The sequence below is a fragment of the Scyliorhinus torazame genome, chromosome 2 (genome assembly GCF_047496885.1).
Source record: "Scyliorhinus torazame isolate Kashiwa2021f chromosome 2, sScyTor2.1, whole genome shotgun sequence".
Taxonomy (NCBI): domain Eukaryota; kingdom Metazoa; phylum Chordata; class Chondrichthyes; order Carcharhiniformes; family Scyliorhinidae; genus Scyliorhinus; species Scyliorhinus torazame.
In genome coordinates, this window is record NC_092708.1 from 198,883,584 (window position 1) to 198,905,911 (window position 22,328).

The window sequence follows — 22,328 nt, forward strand, 5'->3', positions numbered from 1 at the left end:
CAACATCTGAATTCATAAATGAATACACTATCAAATGTTAATCATAGAATTTACAGTGCAGAAGGAGGCCATTCGGCTCATCGAGTCTGCACCGGCTCTTGGAAAGAGCACCCTACCCAAGGTTCACACCTCCACCCTATCCCCATAACCCAGTAACCCCACCCAACATTAAGGGTAATTTTGGTCACGAAGGGCAGTTTATCATGGCCAATCCACCTAACCTGCACATCTTTGGACTGTGGGAGGAAACCGGAGCACCCGGAGGAAACCCACACACACACGGGGAGAACGTGCAGACTCCGCACAGTGACCCAAGCCGGGAAACAAACCTGGGACCCTGGAGCTGTGAAGCAATTGTGCTATCCACTATGCTACCGTGCTGCCCATTCTTAACAATCTAATGGCCCACATCCTTGGAGAAGTGGCGATCATTGTCAGACTGCTGACTGCTCGAACATTCCCCCCAACTCGATGCTGCTCTGCATTTCTTCTGAGGCCTTCTGAGCCTGGCTTTCCCAGAAATGCAGAGTGCGGCGTCCCTCAGAGAGGTAATCTCTATTCTGGACAGGTTTTTTTGCTGATGAACACATACATATTGAAACTGAGCCTCAGTACCACACTGTGCTGCTTAATGCACTGTTTAGCCTTCGATGATCAACAAATATTTTGTTTAATTTTAATTGTTGTATATTTTATATCTTGGATGTATGAATAGATTCCACTCGGTTTATGTGTGTAACATGTTTTATGAAATGTATTTAAAATGTTTACTCCATGCTTCAGCTCTAGCTTCCAGCACCTTCTACAGTTTTGTTTACTTTGAGTCCGTACCCAGGCTGAACCAATCAAGAACAGTGAATATCAATATCAATATTTAACAGACTCACATAATCAAACACAGAACAATTGAACACTACATCAATGACTGGAATATTAGAGTCCAGTGAACATTGGAGCTAAATTAATATGAAGAACAGAACTACTGAAGTTCCCAAGAAAAAAAAGACTTGCACTTATATCACACTTTTCCCAATCTCAGGGTGTCCCAATGCACTTTATAGTCAATGAAGTACTTTTGTGAATTGTACTCACTGTTGTATTGCAGGAAATGCTGCAGCATAATTTGTTCATAATGAGATCTACAAACAGATAATCTTTTCTTTGGTGTTGGTGGAGAGATAAATATTATTCAGGACAGAGGGAAGGCCTCCCTGCTGTTCTTTGAAATAGTGCCTTGAATCTTATTATTGCACCGAAGGGGGATGCAGAACCTCAATTTAATGTCTCATCCGATAGATGGCACATTTAACAATCTAGAAATCATAAAATATCAATAAATTTAACAACTCTAAATCAGTGAATTAATCCTGAACCATCAATGTTACTTTTGTTGTTGTGTGGTTAATATATGCAACTGACTGCAGTGTAGTATCATAATGATGCTTATTGTGGCCCTGATGCAGGCAGCTGGTGACTAGGAGGTTGCTGGTTCTCTTCTTAATCTGTGCCAGCAAGATGTACTAGGCAGTGACTGCAACGGCCTTCTGAAAGGGATCGGGGAAACCGGACAGAGAAGCCGTTGTTTTTAGGTTGCCACAGTCTGTCACCTGGCAACTGGCTACAAGGACATCAGAATGCTCACTGACGATAAAAAGTGCACATTGTATTCAAAGATAAGCACCTTCCCAAATACTTACCTATTTCATCAAGTTTCACTTTTGCCTATTCATTGTTGTTGAAAAATATATATTCACTTGTGCAGCTTTTTACTAGTCGGGAATGGCAAATACAAGAATTATTGTTAGAGTAAATTGTGTATGCATAGTTAGCCTAAGAAAGCAATGCTCTTCTGCCTGTAGCCTTTCTGAAGCCCGTAAACTCAGACTACAATATCCAAGCACATAATTTACAGTTTAAATAGCATACTTTAGCAGTTATGCAGGAAGGTATTTTGTTAGCACAGACATGTGAAAGATAATTGATTGCTGCTTGAAACAATGAAAATTGCAGAGAATGGAACGAGGTTTGATAAGGAAAAGATCCCAATGGAAGTGTGTGCGTTCAGAAAGCTGTTCGATAACATAGCCAAAATGTTTTTAAAAAAGGCCTTAATAACTTTAGCAATTAGGAAAAGTCACACATGTGATCATTTATGTCATCACTATGATATGATCAGAGGCAAAGGGGGAGAACTCTTGTTTTCTGTCACTTCGGGAAAACAGGCGAATAATCAAAACTTAGTCAAGTGACCCAAGTATGAGTATGCAGTTATTACCCAAATCACAATAAGTCTGATAGACTTGTTAAACGGTTTGTGTTATTTAATTCAACCCAAAGATGTGCATGTTAGGTGGATTGGCCACTCTTTTGAGATCAACCAAATGTAAAAAAAGAAAACAAACTTAGGAATAAAGCAAAATAAGGCCACTCCTGATTAGGGACTGCTCGAATGTAACAAAGATTAACGGAAAATTAAAAATATCAAATGAGAGTGCAAAAAGGGGTTAATAAAGCATCCGAGCCCCTTGCAGTGCCCACCGGGCACGGAAGGCCTGGATGGTGCCTGTGGACACCGCATGCTCCCTTTCTAAGGACTCCCGGCCGCGAATATAGCCATGGTAGAGGGGCAGACAGTCTGGTCAGATGACCCCCCTTGGTCGCCTGCTGCCTGGACCTATAAATGGCGAGCTTCGCCAGGAGCCGGTTCACAAGGAGATTCTCCGCTTTTCCCGTCCCTCTCCGTACCATGAGATCAGGAGCGTGGGGCTGAAGGCAAACAAAACATTAACAGACGATTTTTCAGAAAACCAAATAGGGAGTGCAGCCTATAACACATAACACAGACATGGGGCGAAATTCTCCCCCAACGGCGCGATGTCCGCCGACTGGCGCCAAAAACGGCGCCAATCAGACGGGCATCGCGCCGGCCCAAAGGTGCGGAATGCTCCCAACATTGAGGGGCTAGGCCGGCGCCGGAGGGATTTCCGCCCCGCCAGCTGGCGGAAATGGCGTTTGTTGCCCCGCCAGCTGGTGGAAATGGCGTTTGTTGCCCCGCCAGCTGGCGCGGAAATGCGGCGCATGCGCGGGAGCGTCAGCGGCCGCCGACAGTTTCCCGCGCATGCGCAGTGGGGAGAGTCTCTTCCGCCTCCGCCATGGTGGAGGCCGTGGCGGAGACGGAAGGGAAAGAGTGCCCCCACGGCACAGGCCCGCCCGCGGATCCGTGGGCCCCGATCGTGGGCCAGGCCACCGTGGGGGCACCCCCCGGGGTCAGATCGCCCCGCGCCCCCCCCAGGACCCCGGAGCCCGCCCACGCCTCCTGGTCCCGCCGGTAAATACCAGCTTTGATTTACGCCGGCTGGACAGGCAATTTCTGGGTGGGACTTCGGCCCATTCGGGCCGGAGAATTGAGCGGGGGGGTCCCGCCAACCGGCGCAGCCCGATTCCCGCCCCCGCCCAATCTCCGGTACCGGGGGGGCGGGGGCGGGATTCACGGCGGCCAACGGCCATTCTCCGACCCGGCGGGGGGTCGGAGAATGACGCCCCTCGTCCATGGACTCCACAAGGCTACAAAATGGCAGGCTGCTTGTGAGTCAGTGAACCAGTGCAATCGGTGGTTGTACAGCACTACCGCATGCAACACCTTCCAGCCGAGGTCCCAAGATTAAGGGGGAGGACGCCTCCATCCATCGAGGGAGCTCCATTGGCGAGCTCCGGCACCAGATGGCAACAAGACACGCCATGGCTTGTCTGAGTGGCAAGTGAGGATAAGGAGGTGAAGGGTGTGCAGCAACAGCCTGTACAGGAAATCCCTCCGCGCAGTGCGAAAAGGCACGGAGGGCATTTTCGTGAGGTGGCTAGGATTGTGGGGTACCAATCCCCGAGAGCCTGGGACCAATGTGGAATTCTGTCCGTGCAAGGGTTCGCTCAGACAGGAGAGCACCGCATACCTGAGCGTTTTCTAGACCGTGAGTGCCATCAGGTCCGAGCACGACCGTTTGAGGTCTCGGATGGCATCGGCCATGAGCTGGACATTCACTGCCACGCGTTGTTCTAACTTGTGGTGTATCACCCAGCATACTCCTCCGCCACCCAGCACGTCCCTGATCCTGGTCACCCTGGCACCCACCGTTCGCTCCTCCGCCAACCACATTTCGGAGGCGGTGAGGGTGCGCAAAAAAAACGCTACCGGTCTGACTGCTTGATTGAGGGTAGCGGCGAGAGCGACCTCTGATGCGTCCACCGCGCGCATCGTGGCTTTGGCGATGTCAGCCTTGATGCAGCTGAAGGCCTGACGGGCCTCAGTCGCCAGTGGGAAGATGGTGGCCTTGATTAGTGGGCGGGCTTTGTCCGCATAGTTGGGGACCCACTAGGCATAATATGAAAAGAACCCGAGGCACCTCTTCAGGGCCTTGGGGCAGTGGGGGAGGGGGAGTTGCAGGAGGGGGCACATACGGTCAATGTCGGGTCCTAGGACCCCGTTTTCCACAACGTAGCCGAGGATGACTAGCCTGGTTGTGCGGAAAACGCATTTCTCCTTGTTGTAGGTGAGGTTGAGTTTTTGGGCGGTTTGGAGAAATCGGTGGAGGTTGGCGTCGTGGTCCTGCTGATCATGGCCGCAGATGGTGACACTGTCCAAGTACGGAAATGTGGACCGCAGCCCGTACCGGTCCACCATTCGGTCCATTGTTCTTTGGAACACCGAAACCCCGTTCGTGAGGCCAAAGAAGGTGCTGAGAAGGGGAGTAAATTTTTAAAAAACTTACTGTAGGGAGTTTCCAGCTGAATCCAGTCGGAGTGAGGACAGAGTGACTGCTGGGTAAGTAGTAAAGATTTAAATTGTTTGAGCAGGCCCATAACAGCTGATTGCTGTTTTTGTGTGGAGTGCAGTGGTTGCTGGTTAAGTGTTTTATTTTTACCTGTATTTAAGTTGGGCAGTTTCTAAACCCTAGATACTACACTTGTAGTGCCCCCCACCTTTCCACCTCCTTTAACCTAAGGGATAGAGTGAATAACAGGTAAGCTCTTTCTTTCTTTTTTTTCTATCTCAAGGGGATGGCAGGGAAGGGAGTGCAATGTTCCTCCTGCAGAATGTTTGAGGTGAGGGATGCCATCAGTGTCCCTGCTGATTTCATCTGTGGGAAGTGCACCCATCTCCAGCTCCTCAGAAACCGCGTTAGGGAACTGGAGCTGGAGCTGGATGAACTTCGGATCATTCGGGAGGCAGAGGTGGTTATAGATAGAAGCTTCAAGGATGTAGTTACTCCAAAGAATAAATATAGATGGGTGACAGTGAGAGGGGCTGGGAGGAAGCAGTCAGTACAGGGATCCCCTGTGGTCGTTCCCCTTAGTGACAAGTGTACCGCTTTGGATTCTGTTGGGGGGATGACTGACCAGGGGTAAGCCATGGGGTACAGGTCTCTGGCACAGAGTCTGTCCCTGTTGCTCAGAAGGGAACGGGGGAGAGGAGTAGAGCATTAGTCATTGGAGACTCCATAGTTCGGGGGGTAGACAGGAGATTCTGTGGGAACGAGAGAGACTCGCGGTTGGTGTGTTGCCTCCCAGGTGCCAGGGTCCGTGATGTCTTGGATCGTGTTTTCGGGATCCTTAAGGGGGAGGGGGAGCAGCCCCAAGTCGTGGTCCACATAGGTACCAACGACATAGGTAGGAAAAGGGATAGGGATGTAAGGCAGGAATTCAGGGAGCTAGGGTGGAAACTTAGATCTAGGACAAACAGAGTTATTATCTCTGGGTTGTTACCCGTGCCACGTGCTAGTGAGACGAGGAATAGGGAGAGAGAGGAGTTGAACACGTGGCTACAGGGATGGTGCAGGGGGGAGGGTTTCAGATTTCTGGATAATTGGGGCTCATTCTGGGGTCGGTGGGATCTCTACAAATGGGATGGTCAACACCTGGACCAGAGGGGTACCAATATCCTGGAGGGGGAAATTTGCTAATGCTCTTCGGGAGGGTTTAAACTAGTTCAGCAGGGGATTGGGAACCTGAATTGTAGCTCCAGTATACAGGAGGGTGAGAGTAGTGAGGTCATGAGTAAGGTTTCAAAGTTGCAGGAGTGTACCGGCAGGCAGGAAGGTGGTTTAAAGTGTGTCTTCTTCAATGCCAGGAGCATCCGGAATAAGGTGGGTGAACTTGCGGCATGGGTTGGTACCTGGGACTTCGATGTTGTGGCCATTTTGGAGACATGGATAGAGCAGGGACAGGAATGGTTGTTGCAGGTGCCGGGGTTTAGATATTTCAGTAAGCTCAGGCAAGGTGGTAAAAGAGGGGGAGGGGTGGCTTTGTTAGTCAAGGACAGTATTACAGTGGCAGAAAGGATATTTGATGAGGACCCGTCTACAGAGGTAGTATGGGCTGAGGTTAGAAACAGGAAAGGAGCGGGTCACCCTGTTAGGGGTTTCCTATAGGCCTCCGAAAGGTTCCAGAGATGTAGAGGAAAGGATTGCAAAGATGATTCTGGATAGGAGCGAAAGCAACAGGGTAGTTGTTATGGGGGACTTTAACTTTCCAAATATTGACTGGAAATGCTACAGTTTGAGTACTTTAGATGGGTCCGTTTTTGTCCAATGTGTGCAGGAGGGTTTCCTGACACAGTATGTAGATAGGCCAACGAGAGGCAAGGCCATATTGGATTTGGTGCTGGGTAATGAACCAAGACAGGTGTTAGATTTGGAGGTAGGTGAGCACTTTGGTGATAGTGACCACAATTCGATTACGTTTACTTTAGTGATGGAAAGGGATAGGTATATACCGCAGGGCAAGAGTTATATCTGGGGGAAAGGCAATTATGATGCGATGAGGCAAGACTTAGGATGCATCGGATGGAGAGGAAAACTGCAGGGGATGGACACAATGGAAATGTGGAGCTTGTTCAAGGAACAGCTACTTGCGTGTCCTTGATAAGTATGTACCTGTCAGGCAGGGAGGAAGTGGTCGAGCAAGGGAACCGTGGTTTACTAAAGCAGTCAAAACACTTGTCAAGAGGAAGAAGGAGGCTTATGTAAAGATGAGACATGAAGGTTCAGTTAGGGCATTCGAGAGTTACAAATTAGCTAGGAAGGACCTAAAGAGAGAGCTAAGACGAGCCAGGAAGGGACATGAGAAGTCTTTGGAAGGTAGGATCAAGGATAACCCTAAAGTTTTCTATAGATATGTCAGGAATAAACGAATGACTAGGGTAAGAGTAGGGCCAGTCAAGGACAGTAGTGGGAAGTTGTGCGTGGAGTCCGAGGAGATAGGAGAGGTGCTAAATAAATATTTTTCATCAGTATTCACACAGGAAAAAGACAATGTTGTCGAGGAGAATACTGAGATTCAGGCTACTAGACTAGAAGGGCTTGAGGTTCATAAGGAGGAGGTGTTAGCAATTCTGGAAAGTGTGAAAATAGATAAGTCCCCTGGTCCGGATGGGATTTATCCTAGGATTCTCTGGGAAGCTAAGGAGGCGATTGCTGAGCCTTTGGCTTTGATCTTTAAGTCATCTTTGTCTACAGGAATAGTGCCAGAAGACTGGAGGAGAGCAAATGTTGTCCCCTTGTTCAAGAAGGGGAGTAGAGACAACCCCGGTAACTATAGACCAGTGAGCCTTACTTCTGTTGTGGGCAAAGTCTTGGAAAGGTTTATAAGAGATAGGATGTATAATCATCTGGAAAGGAATAATTTGATTCGAGATAGTCAACATGGTTTTGTGAAGGGTAGGTCGTGCCTCACAAACCTTATTGAGTTCTTTGAGAAGGTGACCAAACAGGTGGATGAGGGTAAAGCAGTTGAAGTGGTGTATATGGATTTCAGTAAAGCGTTTGATAAGGTTTCCCATGGTAGGTTACTGCAGAAAATACGGAGGCATGGGGTTCAGTTTGGATCAGAAATTGGCTAGCTGGAAGAAGACAAAGGGTGGTGGTTGATGGGAAATGTAACTGGAGTCCAGTTACTAGTGGTGTACCACAAGGATCTGTTTTGGGGCCACTGCTGTTTGTCATTTTTATAAATGACCTGGAGGAGGGCATAGAAGGGTGGGTGAGTAAATTTGCAGATGACACTAAAGTCGGTGGAGTTGTGGACAGTGCGGAAGGATGTTACAAGTTACAGAGGGACATAGATAAGCTGCAGCGCTGGGCTGAGAGGTGGCAAATGGAGTTTAATGCAGAAAAGTGTGAGGTGATTCATTTTGGAAGGAATAACAGGAAGACAAAGTACTGGGCGAATGGTAAGATTCTTGGTAGTGTGGATGAGCAGAGAGATCTCGGTGTCCATGTACATAAATCCCTGAAAGTTGCCACCCAGGTTGAGAGGGTTGTTAAGAAGGCGTACGGTGTGTTAGCTTTTATTGGTAGAGGGATTGAGTTTCGGAGCCATGAGGTCATGTTGCAGCTGTACAAAACTGATGCGGCCGCATTTGGAGTATTGCGTGCAATTCTGGTCTCCGCATTATAGGAAGGATGTGGAAGCATTGGAAAGGGTGCAGAGGAGATTTACGAGAATGTTGCCTGGTATGGAAGGAACATCTTATGAGGGAAGGCTGAGGGACTTGAGGCTGTTTTCGTTAGAGAGAAGAAGTTTAAGAGGTGACTTAATTGAGGCATACAAGATGATCAGAGGATTAAATAGTGAGAGCCTTTTTCCTTCGATGGTGATGTCTAGCACGAGGGGACATAGCTTTAAATTGAGGGGCGATAGATATAGGACAGATGTCAGAGGTAGGTTCTTTACTCAGAGAGTAGTAAGGGCGTGGAATGCCCTGCCTGCAACAGTAGTGGACTCGCCAACACGAAGGGCATTCAAATGGTCATTGGATAGACATATGGACGATAAGGGAATAGTGTAGATGGGTTTTAGAGTGGTTTCACAGGTCGGCGCAACATCGAGGGCCTAAGGGCCTGTACTGCGCTGTAATGTTCAATGTTCTAAAGGGGACCCGGAGGAAGTGGAAAAGGCGGCCGTCTGCCTCAAAAGCCGTGTAGTGGCAGTCCTCCGGGCGGATTGGGAGCTGGTGGTATGCAGACTTCAGATCCACTGTGGAGAACACCCGGTAGGGTACGATCTGGTTTACCATGTCTGCAATCCGGGGAAGGGGGTACGCATCGAGTTGCGTGTACCGGTTTATGGTTTGGCTGTAATCTACAACCATCCGGTTCTTTTTCCCGGTCTTGACGACCACCACCTGAGCTCTCCACGGGCTATTGCTGGCCTTGATGACTCCCTCCCGCAAGAGTTGCTGGACCTCACGATAAAAGTCCTGTCCTGTCTGCTTTTCCGCTTGCTTCTGGTGGTGACTGGTTTGCAGTCGGCGGTGAGGTTTGCAAAGAGTGGGGGAGGGTCAACCTTTAGGGTCGCGAGGCTGCATATGGTGAGTGGGGGTCGGGGACCCCCGAACTTCAGGGTTAGGATCCTGAGGTTGAATTGGAAATCTAGTCCCAATAAGAGAGGAGCGCAGAGGTCTGGGAGCACATATAATTTAAAATTGGCGTACTCGGCGCCCTGTATTGCTAGGGTTGCGGTAGTGCACCCTCGGATTTGCACCGAGTACGACCCAGAGGCGAGGGAGATGGTTTGGTGCGCTGGGAAAATTGGGAGCGAGCAGCGTCTTACCATGTCCGGGTGAATGAAGCTCTCTGTGCTCCCACAGTCGAAAAGGCAAGGCGTCTCGTACCCGTTTACCCGGACGGTCATCATGGAGCTCCGGAGGTGCTTGGGTCACGGCTGGTCCAGGGTGACCGCGCTGAGTTGCGGGTAGCCGGCGTGGCCGGAGGTGCTGGGGCGGTTCCGCGATGGCTGCCCTTGTTGATCGTATGCATTGAGCGGCGTAGCAGATGGCGGCCAAGATGGCTGCTCCCGTTGGTCGAGCGTGGCGGGTGGTGAGGAAGATGGCGTCCAAGATGGCGGCCCCCATGGATCGCACGTGCAGTGAGGGCTGGAAGATGGCTGCCCCCACGGATAGCACGGGGCTGATGATGCGTCTACAGGGGGTGGAGTCGGCAGACACGCTGCCACACTGCGGGGTCTGGGGGCCTGTGAGTCTGAGGATCGGGCCTGTGAGTTAGAGTTCTTGGACCTGGCCAGGCAAACTTTGGCAAAATGTCCTTTTCTCCCGCAGCTGCTGCAGTTCGCGTTACGGGCCGGGCAGTGCTGCCGGGGGTGTTGGGACTGGCCGCAGAAATAGCAGGGTAGCCCTCCATGGTGGGCGGGCGGCCGCACGGCACAGGCCTGAGGTAGTCTTTGGTCGGGGGTCCACGAGGGAGTCGCATGGTCAGCCGGGATCGCGGTAAGGCTCTGGAACGCTACTTCCAGAGAAGAGGCTAACTTTACCGTCTGACCCAGGTCCAGGGCCCCCTTTTCGAGTCGGTGCTGTCTCACGTAGTTGGACCGAACTCCCGCCACGTAGACGTCTCGGACAGCGAGTTCCATATGTTGCGTGGCCATAACGGCCTGGTAGTTGCAGCTGCGTGCGAGGGCTTTGAGGCAGCGTAGGTAGGCTTCTAGCAATTCCCCGGGGCGCTGGCGGCGAGTGGCGAGGATGTGTCGTGCATAGAACTCGTTCACGGGCTGTACATAGAGGCGTTCGAGCATTGCGAAGGCGTCTGCGTAGGAAGAGGCCTCGTCGAGTTGAACAGAGATTCGATGGCTCACCTGTGCATGGGGAAGGCTCAGCTTCTGTTTGGCGGTGACAGAAGGCATGGAGGAGGCTGCGAGATAGGCCTTGAAGCAGCGGAGCCAGTGCGAAAAAATTTATTTCGCCTCCGCGGCCTGCGGATCAAGTTCCAGTCGGTCAGGTTTGAGGGCCGATTCCATAGTTGCGTTTAAGTTGATTAAATTGATGCGACCATCAATTCACTCGAGACAAGAGTAAAAGTAAACTGTGGCTTTAATCAACTTAGAACAGTGCCTGCCTGCGACTGAACCAATACGGAGAACCGCCTACAGGTCGACTGCTCTTTATACCTCCCTTCAAGGGGGGAGCCATGGGCGGAGCCCATACAGGCCCCAACATGTTCCCCTATGGATAATGCCATACAATGGCCCGTCGGAGGAGCCCACAAGGGCAATAGCATAGCACAGATACAAATACAAGGGCAACAGCACAGATACAAATACAATGGTGAATTATTGGCATAATACATTCACCACACAGTCAGCAACGGGGGATTTCATAACAGGGAAATAGCTGAGGAACTAAATTCGTACTTTGCTTCTGTCTTCACAAAGGAAGACATGAATAATGTACCGGAAGTTCTGAGAAGCACAAGTTTTAGTGAGGAGCTGAATAAAATTAGTATTAGTAAAGAAATCGTTTTGTGGAAATTAATGTGATTGAAGGCAGACAAATCTTCATGCCAGAGAACTTGAGGAAGTGGCCCTAGAAATAATAGATCCAAATAGTAGGTCATTTTCCAACATTTATGGGACTCTGGAATGGTTCCTACAGTTTGGATGGTAGCAATTGTAACCCCACTATTCAAAAAGGGAGGTAGAGCAAAAACAGGGAACTATAGACCAGTGAGCCTAAAATTGTTAGTGGGGAAGTTGCTGCAGTCAATTAACAATGATTTCATGGTACAGCATTTGGAAAGCAGTGGTGTTATCAGACAAAGTCAGCATGGATTTACGAAAGAAAAATCATGCTTGACAAATCTACTAGAATTCTTTGAAGCTTTAACTTGTAGAGTCGACCAGGGAGAATCGGTGGATGTGGTTTATTTAGACTTTCAAAAGGCTCTCGGGAAAGGTCTCATATAGCAGATTAATATGTAAAGTTAAAGCACATGGGATTGTGGGTAGTGTTATGAGATGGATAGACAGCTGGTTAACAGACAGGAAGCAAAAAGTTGGAATAAATGGGTCTTTATTTGATCGGCAGGCAGTGGCCAGTCGGGTACCGCAGGGATCTGTGCTAGGACATAGTTGATTTGGAGTTGGGGAACAAGGGCAATGTGTCCAAGTTTGCAGACGACACCAAGATGAGTGGTAAAGCAAAAAGTGCAAAGGATACCGGAAGTCTGCAGAGGGATTTGGATAGGTTAAGTGAATGGGCTACGGTCTGGCAGATGGAATACAATGTTGACAAATGTGAGGTTATCCATTTTGGTAGGAATAACAGCAAAAGGGATTATTATTTAAATGATAAAATATTAAAACATGCTGCTGGGCAGAGAGACCTGGGTGTGCTCATGCATGAGTCGCAAAAAGTTGGTTTACAGGTGCAACAGGTGATTAAGAAGGCAATTGGAATTTTGTCCTTCATTGCTGGAGGGATAGAGTTTAAGACTAGGGAGGTTATGCTGCAATTGTATAAGGTGTTAGTGAGGCCACACCTGGAGTATTGTGTTCAGTTTTGGTCTCCTTACCTGAGAAAGGACATACAGGCGCTAGAGGGTGTGCAGAGGAGATTCACTAGGTTAATCCCAGAGTTGAAGGGGTTGGATTACGAGGAGAGGTTGAATAGACTGGGACTGTACTCGTTGGAATTTAGAAGGATGAGGGGGGATCTTATAGAAACATATAAAATTATGAAGGGAATAGGTAGGATAGATGCGGGCAGGTTATTTCCACTGGCGGGTAAAAGCAGAACTAGGGGGCATAGCCTCAAAATAAGGGGAAGTAGATTTAGGACTGAGTTTAGGAGGAACTTCTTTACCCAAAGGTTTGTGAATCTATGGAATTTGTTGCCCAGTGAAGCAGTTGAGGCTCCTTCATTAAATGTTTTTAAAATAAAGATAGATAGTTTTTGAAGAATAAAGGGATGGTGTTCGGGCCGGAAAGTGGAGCTGAGTCCACAAAAGATCAGCCATGATCTCATTGAATGGCGGAGCAGGCTCGAGGGGCCATATGGCCTACTCCTGCTCCTAGTCCTTATGTTCTTATGACCCCAACTGTTCACATTATATATTAATGATTTGGACAAGGGAACGAAATGCATTATCTCCAAATTAGCAGATGATACAAAGTTGGGTGGGAGGGTGAGCTGTGAGAAGGGTGCAGAGATGCTTCAGCGTGATTTGGACAGGCTGAGTGAGCGGGCAGTAGCAGTATAATGTGGATGAATGTGAGGTTGTCCACTTCGGTAGCAAAAATAGGAAGGCCGATTGTTATTTGAATGGGTGTAAATTGAGAGAGGTGGATACTCAGCGAGATCTTGAGTGTGCTCGTGCATCAGTCCCTGAAACTAAGCGTGCAGGTACAGCAGGCAGGAAAGAAGGCAAATGGTGTGTTGGCCTTCATAGCAAAAGAATTTGGGATTAAGAATAGAGATGTTTTACTGCAATTGTATCGGTCATTGGTGAGACCACGCCTGGAGTATTGTGTACAGTTTTGATGTCCTTATCTGAGTAAGGATGCCCTTCTTATGAAAGCAGTGCAGCGAAGGTTTACCAGGCTGATTTCAAGGATGGCGGGACTATCACATGAGGAGAGACTAAGTCAGTTAGGATTATATTCGTTGGAGTTTAGAAGAGTGAGAGGGATTCTCATAGAAACTGATAAATTTCTAACAGGATTAGACAGGGTAGATTCAGAAAGAATGTTCCCGATGGTGGGGGAATCCAGAAGGAGGGGTCATAGTTTGAGGATGAGGGGTAAACATTTTAGGACTGAGGTGAGGAGAAATTTCTTCATCCAGAGAGTGGTGAATCTGTGGAATTTGCTACCACAGAATGTAATTGAAGCTAAAACGTTGTGTAATTTCAAGAAGGAATTAGATATAGCTCTTGGGGCTAAAGGGATAAAGGGATATGGGGGAAGTTGGGATCAAGGTATTAGAACATAGAACAGTACAGCACAGAACAGGCCTTCGGCCCTCGATGTTGTGCCGAGCATTGTCCGAAACCAAGATCAAGCTATTCCATTCCCTGTCATTCTCGTGTGCTCCATGTGCCTATCCAATAACCGCTTGAAAGTTCCTAAAGTGCCCGACTCAACTATCACAGCAGGTAGTCCATTCCACATCCTAACCACTCTCTGAGTAAAGAACCTACCTCGGACATCCCTCCTATTGAACTTGATAATCAGCCATGATCATTATGAATGGCGGAGCAGGCTCGAAGGGCCGAATGATCTGCTCCTGCTTCTATTTTCTATGATTATCTATGGGTCGTCCCATAGAATATCCTTCCCTACCTCACTAAGGAGATCTTTCTCCCCCACCTTCGAGGGAGGCGGTGGCTCAGTTTTCCTTTTCTGTTTTCTTGCGGGGGCGGAGTGTGATTCAGCCCATCGAGTCTGCGCTGACCCTCTGAAAGAGCACCCCATCCAGGCCCACTCCCCCACCCTATCCCCAAACCCCATCTCAACTTTGGTCACTAAGGGGTAATTAAAAATGGCTAATCCACCTAACCTGCACATCTGTGGACTGTGAGAGGAAACCGGAGCACCCAGAGGAAACCCACACAGACACGGGGACAACGTGCAAACTCCACAAAGACAATTATCCAAGGCTGGAATTGAACCCAGATCCCTGGTGCTGCGAGGCAGCAGTGCTAACCAGTGTATCACTGGTGCCACAATTAATCATCTTGATTGTTACATTTTTGTTAGGTAAGGGTATTCAGGGTTACAGAATGATGGTGTGTAGATGGAATTAAGATAAAGAACTGCAATGATCTGATTGAATGAATAGAATCATAGAAGCATAGAATGCCTACAGTGGAGAAGGAGGCCTTTCGGTCCATCAAGTCTGTACCGACCCTCCAAAACAGCATCCTCACCTAGGCCCACTCCCCTGCCCTATCCCTAACCATTGGACACTAAGAAACAATTTTGCATGGCCAATTGGAAGCAGACACTCACAGTGCAGACATTGGAGTTGTGCTGTTGTATAGAATGTGGCTGTTACTACTCTCTCTGCTGCTCATCTGTTTGCTGCCTGTTCCCAGTGCTTGTTTGCTGTTGACCTGACTGACTGGAGAAATGCGGAAGGAGGGAAAGAAAGGAAAAAGAGGGTGACTTTCAAGACCAGGGTGGGAGCAGAGCCCTCTGGACTGCTTATTTTCAGGGCCACTCCTAGGCTGAGGGCCCTGCCCGGTCCTCCCACCCACAAACAACTGCCTTTTTTCTCATTCCATGAGGTGTGCTTGTCCCAGGATGGGGTTCTGGTAGACAGTGTGTTTGCTGAGCTCCTCCTGGGCTGAAGACCTCACCCACCAGCGGCTTCTTTCGGCAGGGTGGCCACCGCCAAGAGGGTCATACTGTTGAACATCCTGCCGTACCTCACTACAGAGCTCCTCGTCCCCCACCTCCATTTACTGAGGGATGTGCGTTCCGAGGTGGCATCGCTCCCACTCGGCCTGAAAGACGCCCTCCTCAGGCATCTACTCCTTCCGGCATCAGGCTTTCATCCGCCTGGCCTGGAAGAAGTTATTAGAGGGGTGATTCAAAGTCTCCCATCAAGTAGAGACTTACCATATTGGTCCGCGTATGGCATGCGGCGCCATGCCTGCAAGAAGGTGGGGCATTTGCGGAAGAATTGCTCCACCTCAAAAGCCGCCACGACCACCAAGGGGGGCCACGGCTGGCACCGCCGTCACCCCCCTCCACTAACACTTGTTTGCATGGCAGATATTGTTTCTTGTGATGACTGAATTAAAAATGGTCTGATCGTCTCCTCAATCCTACTTTTATATATTGTGATTAATGTGATATAACACCATCCTATGTATGTCATCACACACATGATGGGAAATCATCAGGGATTCACCAGGTTAGCCTCACACTGCATTTCGGCGGCAGCGGTGCGCAGGGGCCTTCTTGGAGGTGAGTAGTGAGTTTAAAAACCTTACCTTTACAGGAGCAGCCCTTTGGATTTCGGCGGCAGCGGTGCGCAGGGGCCTTCTGGGAGGTGAGTAGTTAGTTTAAAAGCTCTTACCTTTACAGGAGCAGCCCATTGGATTTCGGCGGCAGCAGTGCGCAGGGGCCTTCTTGGAGGTGAGTAGTGAGTTTAAAAACCTTACCTTTACAGGAGCAGCCCTTTGGATTTCGGCGGCAGCGGTGCGCAGGGGCCTTCTGGGAGGTGAGTAGTTAGTTTTAAAACCTTACCTTTACAGGAGCAGCCCTTTGGATTTCGGCGGCAGCGGTGCGCAGGGGCCTTCTGGGAGGTGAGTAGTTAGTTTAAAAGCTCTTACCTTTACAGGAGCAGCCCATTGGATTTCGGCGGCAGCGGTGCGCAGGGGCCTTCTTGGAGGTGAGTAGTGAGTTTAAAAACCTTACCTTTACAGGAGCAGCCCTTTGGATTTCGGCGGCAGCGGTGCGCAGGGGCCTTCTGGGAGGTGAGTAGTTAGTTTAAAAGCTCTTACCTTTACAGGAGCAGCCCATTGGATTTCGGCGGCAGCGGTGCGCAGGGGCCTTCTTGGAGGTGAGTAGTGAGTTTAAAAACCTTACCTTTACAGGAGCAGCCCTTTGGATTTCGGCGGCAGCGGTGCGCAGGGGCCTTCTGGGAGGTGAGTAGTTAGTTTAAAAGCTCTTACCTTTACAGGAGCAGCCCATTGGATTTCGGCGGGAACCGGAAGTTCGACCTCTGGCAAGTCCCCCCCCCCCCCCCCCCCCAATAAATTCTGGTGGAGAGGAAACCCGAGACACTACACGTGTAGTGTCTCCCACCCACCCTCCTCCTCTAACCTAATAATAAGACCCATTGGTGTAAGGTAAGTGCCATATTATATTATATATTATTAGCATTGTGCAGGCCAAGGATTGGAGGTGGAGGAGCAGTCTCTGTCAGCGAGAGAACCTGAGAACATCTCAGAAGGTAAGCAAGTGATTTTTACTTTTATACCTTTTTTCAAATTGTGTGTGTCGGGGGGGACAGAAAAGCTGTGACCTGAGTGGCTGGTTGGGATTCTAACCTAAATTTTTTTGACTATTTGGGAACTAATTAAACATAATAACTTAATTATAATTTAGAGGATATCTAAGCCAGAGATCGGAGGATATTATAGTTAGCTATCGCATTTCTATTAGAAATCTAGTGCTAGGAAACAGATAGTTGACAGTAACTTTGTAATTTAAAAAAAAAAAAAGTATTTATAAAAAAAAAAAGACAAATTTTAATTTTAATTAATTGACGCAATGTCAGTTAGAGGGGTGCTGTGCTCTGACTGTGAGATGTGGCAGGTCCGGGAGGCTTCCAGCGTCCTGGATGGCTTCATCTGCAGAAAGTGCACCCAACTGCAGCTCCTCACAGACCGCATGGTTCGGTTGGAGCAGCAATTGGATGCACTTAGGAGCATGCAGGTGGCGGAAAGCGTCATAGATCGCAGTTATGTAAGTGTGGTCACACCCAAGGTGCAGGCAGAGAAATGGGTGACCACCAGAAAGGGCAGGCAGTCAGTGCAGGAATCCCCTGTGGTTGTCCCCCTCTCGAACAGATATACCCCTTTGGATACTGTCGGGGGGGATAGCCTATCAGGGGAAAACAGCAGCAGCCAGAGCAGTGGCACCACGGCTGGCTCTGATGTTCAGAAGGGAGGGTCAAAGCGCAGAAGAGTAATAGTTATAGGGGACTCTATAGTCAGGGGAACAGATAGGCGCTTCTGTGGACGTGAAAGAGACTCCAGGATGGTATGTTGCCTCCCTGGTGCCAGGGTCCAGGATGTCTCCGAACGGGTAGAGGGAATCCTGAAGGGGGAGGGCAAACAGGTAGAGGTCGTTGTACATATTGGTACTAACGACATAGGCAGGAAGAGGCATGAGGTCCTGCAGCAGGAGTTCAGGGAGCTAGGCAGAAAGTTAAAAGACAGGACCTCGAGGGTTGTAATCTCGGGATTACTCCCTGTGCCACGTGCCAGTGAGGCTAGAAATAGGAAGATAGAGCAGACAAACACGTGGCTAAACAGCTGGTGTAGGAGGGAGGGTTTCGGTTATCTGGACCACTGGGAGCTCTTCCGGGGCAGGTGTGACCTGTATAAGATGGACGGGTTGCATCTAAACCGGAGAGGCATAAATATCCTGGCCGCGAGATTTGCTAGTGTCACACGGGAGGGTTTAAACTAGTATGGCAGGGGGGTGGGCACGGGAGCAATAGGTCAGAAGGTGAGAGCGTTGAGGGAGAACTAGGGAATATGGACAGTGTGGCTCTGAGGCAGAGCAGACGGGGAGAAGTTGCTGAACACAGCGGGTCTGGTGGCCTGAAGTGCATATGTTTTAATGCAATGAGCATTACGGGTAAGGCAGATGAACTTAGAGCTTGGATTACTACTTGGAACTATGATGTTGTTGCCATTACAGAGACCTGGTTGAGGGAAGGGCAGGATTGGCAGCTAAACGTTCCAGGATTTAGATGTTTCAGGCGGGATAGAGGGGGATGTAAAAGGGGAGGCGGAGTTGCGCTACTTGTTCAGGAGAGTATCACAGCTATACAGCGAGAGGACACCTCAGAGGGCAGTGAGGCTATATGGGTAGAGATCAGGAATAAGAAGGGTGCAGTCACAATGTTGGGGGTATACTACAGGCCTCCCAACAGCCAGCGGGAGATAGAGGAGCAGATAGGTAGACAGATTTTGGAAAAGAGTAAAAACAACAGGGTTGTGGTGATGGGAGACTTCAACTTCCCCAATATTGACTGGGACTCACTTAGTGCCAGGGGCTTAGACGGGGCAGAGTTTGTAAGGAGCATCCAGGAGGGCTTCTTAAAACAATATGTAAACAGTCCAACTAGGGAAGAGGCGGTACTGGACCTGGTATTGGGGAATGAGCCCGGCCAGGTGGTAGATGTTTCAGTAGGGGAGCATTTCGGTAACAGTGACCACAATTCAGTAAGTTTTAAAGTACTGGTGGACAAGGATAAGAGTGGTCCGAGGATGAATGTGCTAAATTGGGGGAAGGCTAATTATAACAATATTAGGCGGGAACTGAAGAGCATAGATTGGGGGCGGATGTTTGAGGGCAAATCAACATCTGACATGTGGGAGGCTTTCAAGTGTCAGTTGATAGGAATACAGGACAGGCATGTTCCTGTGAGGAAGAAAGACAAATACGGCAATTTTCGGGAACCTTGGATGACGAATGATATTGTAGGCCTCGTCAAAAAGAAAAAGGAGGCATTTGTCAGGGCTAAAAGGCTGGGAACAGACGAAGCCTGTGTGGCATATAAGGAAAGTAGGAAGGAACTTAAGCAGGGAGTCAGGAGGGCTAGAAGGGGTCATGAAAAGTCATTGGCAAATAGGGTTAAGGAAAATCCCAAGGCTTTTTACACTTACATAAAAAGCAAGAGGGTAGCCAGGGAAAGGGTTGGCCCACTGAAGGATAGGCAAGGGAATCTATGTGTGGAGCCAGAGGAAATGGGCGAGGTACTAAATGAATACTTTGCATCAGTATTCACCAAAGAGAAGGAATTGGTAGATGTTGAGTCTGGAGAAGGGGGTGTAGATAGCCTGGGTCACATTGTGATCCAAAAAGACGAGGTGTTGGGTGTCTTAAAAAATATTAAGGTAGATAAGTCCCCAGGGCCGGATGGGATCTACCCCAGAATACTGAAGGAGGCTGGAGAGGAAATTGCTGAGGCCTTGACAGAAATCTTTGGATCCTCGCTGTCTTCAGGGGATGTCCCGGAGGACTGGAGAATAGCCAATGTTGTTCCTCTGTTTAAGAAGGGTGGCAGGGATAATCCCGGGAACTACAGGCCGGTGAGCCTTACTTCAGTGGTAGGGAAATTACTGGAGAGAATTCTTCGAGACAGGATCTACTCCCATTTGGAAGCAAATGGACGTATTAGTGAGAGGCAGCACGGTTTTGTGAAGGGGAGGTCGTGTCTCACTAACTTGATAGAGTTTTTCGAGGAGGTCACTAAGATGATTGATGCAGGTAGGGCAGTAGACGTTGTCTATATGGACTTCAGTAAGGCCTTTGACAAGGTCCCTCATGGTAGACTAGTACAAAAGGTGAAGTCACACGGGATCAGGGGTGAACTGGCAAGGTGGATACAGAACTGGCTAGGCCATAGAAGGCAGAGGGTAGCAATGGAGGGATGCTTTTCTAATTGGAGGGCTGTGACCAGTGGTGTTCCACAGGGATCAGTGCTGGGACCTTTGCTCTTTGTAGTATATATAAATGATTTGGAGGAAAATGTAACTGGTCTGATTAGTAAGTTTGCAGACGACACAAAGGTTGGTGGAATTGCGGATAGCGATGAGGACTGTCTGAGGATACAGCAGGATTTAGATTGTCTGGAGACTTGGGCGGAGAGATGGCAGATGGAGTTTAACCTGGACAAATGTGAGGTAATGCATTTTGGAAGGGCTAATGCAGGTAGGGAATATACAGTGAATGGTAGAACCCTCAAGAGTATTGAAAGTCAAAGAGATCTAGGAGTACAGGTCCACAGATCACTGAAAGGGGCTACACAGGTGGAGAAGGTAGTCAAGAAGGCATACGGCATGCTTGCCTTCATTGGCCGGGGCATTGAGTATAAGAATTGGCAAGTCATGTTGCAGCTGTATAGAACCTTAGTTAGGCCACACTTGGAGTATAGTGTTCAATTCTGGTCGCCACACTACCAGAAGGATGTGGAGGCTTTAGAGAGGGTGCAGAAGAGATTTACCAGAATGTTGCCTGGTATGGAGGGCATAAGCTATGAGGAGCGATTGAATAAACTCGGTTTGTTCTCACTGGAACGAAGGAGGTTGAGGGGCGACCTGATAGAGGTATACAAAATTATGAGGGGCATAGACAGAGTGGATAGTCAGAGGCTTTTCCCCAGGGTAGAGGGGTCAATTACTAGGGGGCATAGGTTTAAGGTGAGAGGGGCAAAGTTTAGAGTAGATGTACGAGGCAAGTTTTTTACGCAGAGGGTAGTGGGTGCCTGGAACTCACTACCGGAGGAGGTCGTGGAGGCAGGGACGATAGGGACATTTAAGGGGCATCTTGACAAATATATGAATAGGATGGGAATAGAAGGATACGGACCCAGGAAGTGTAGAAGATTGTAGTTTAGTCGGGCAGTATGGTCGGCACGGGCTTGGAGGGCCGAAGGGCCTGTTCCTGTGCTGTACATTTCTTTGTTCTTTGTTGTTCTTTGCATGGAGTAAAACTAACAAGGGAACATCAAGCAGCCATAAGTTCAGCGTGGAGAAAGAGATATAAGCAGTATCCTATGGACCTCTTGGAAAAACTTGTGAACACTTTGATAAAACTCCTGAAAAAACTTGCATAACCAAGTGAATTTATGACTGCATTGGAGGAAGGGTAAAAGGAAGGAGATGAAAGGGAGCAGGTGAGGGGGAATAAATGGAGAATGGGACCCGGCAGTATTGTCCTACTTTATAAGCGCCTAAAGTTACTGATTGAATCAATAATTAATTTTTGCTCCTTACACGACCGGAGCCTTTCAAAATTCACGATTGGAGCAGTTCAAAACACATTTTCCAATGGCAGTGGTGAAAATCAGGTATGTGCAAGAGGCCCGATTGGAGCAGCGCAAAGATCTCAGGAATGTCAGGTTCGAGTTCGCAGGGATTGGGAGCAGTGGGATAATGGAGGACAATCAATGTGGATTAGGAGTGATCTGTACTTAACCTATTAAAGACAATTCTGTTAACCCGGGCAACAGAATCATTCGCACCTTACTGGTTTAAAACTATTGTTTTATTTTAAGACAGCTATTAGCCCATTTAATAAATACAAGCTGCCAATGGCCCCAGACGCAATTGCACAAAAGCGGGTAAACGACGCATTGCATTCAAACCCAGTTCAGAATCCAACAGCCGCCGCGGCGCGCGCGAAGGGGATGAGCGGAACAGCCTGTGGGAGGGGTCGGGTGAAGGGGCGGGGCTCGAGGCGCGGTGTGTGAGGGAGAGGTTGGGTCGGAAAGGGGAAAAGCTGGGAGTGGATCTTTGGGCGGGCCGCCGTGTTCTCGCGGGGTTTGAAGCGGCTTTGTTGTTCACGAGGGGAAAGGGGTGGAACTGTGACGCCATCGTATGTGGGCGTGGCCTCCCCCCCCATCCCACCTGTCAAGGTGAGAGGCAGCCGAAGGGGCGAGACTGGGCAGCTTCGGGTGTCGCGAGGTTTGAAGCGCTCCCGTTGTCATGGGTGGGAGAAGGGACAAGACGCGGGAGGGGTGGTTTCCACTTCGCCCTCTTTCTTTCCCGTCAGGTGAGAGAGACATAGCAGAGTGGGAAGGAAGGGAAAAGTTAACGGGTTGAAGATGTCGGATTATAACAGGCCGGGAAGACAGGAGAAGGAAGCGGGCGCAGGAATGGTTCAGAGCTCGGCGTTTACCGCAGCTCCTGGAGTGAGCGGCCAGTGCCGGGCTGCTGAAAGCAGGGCCCCTTCACTGAGGCCCCAAAGTGACAGTCACGTTTGGGGGGGCGATCTCTCCATGTTAAATCAGGGCT

At 49.1% G+C, this 22,328-nt stretch overlaps 1 protein-coding gene across 9 annotated transcripts in view; it reads left to right on the top strand.

Annotated features, from left to right (window-relative positions):
• stradb (STE20 related adaptor beta) overlaps positions 1 to 22,328 on the top strand; it is a 107,533-nt gene that overhangs the window by 23,182 nt on the left and 62,023 nt on the right. For 3 of the 9 annotated variants that reach the window (XM_072482399.1, XM_072482389.1, XM_072482408.1), the window contains exon 1: positions 21,962 to 22,086. The exons of 2 other annotated variants lie outside the window; for them this stretch is intronic. Coding sequence is in view for 1 of the 7 variants with exons in the window: in XM_072482379.1 (XP_072338480.1) it covers positions 22,020 to 22,086 (67 nt within the window). In the remaining 6 variants the exon portion in view is untranslated. 4 more of the 9 variants (XM_072482443.1, XM_072482397.1, XM_072482417.1 and 1 more) reach the window with 4 other exon arrangements.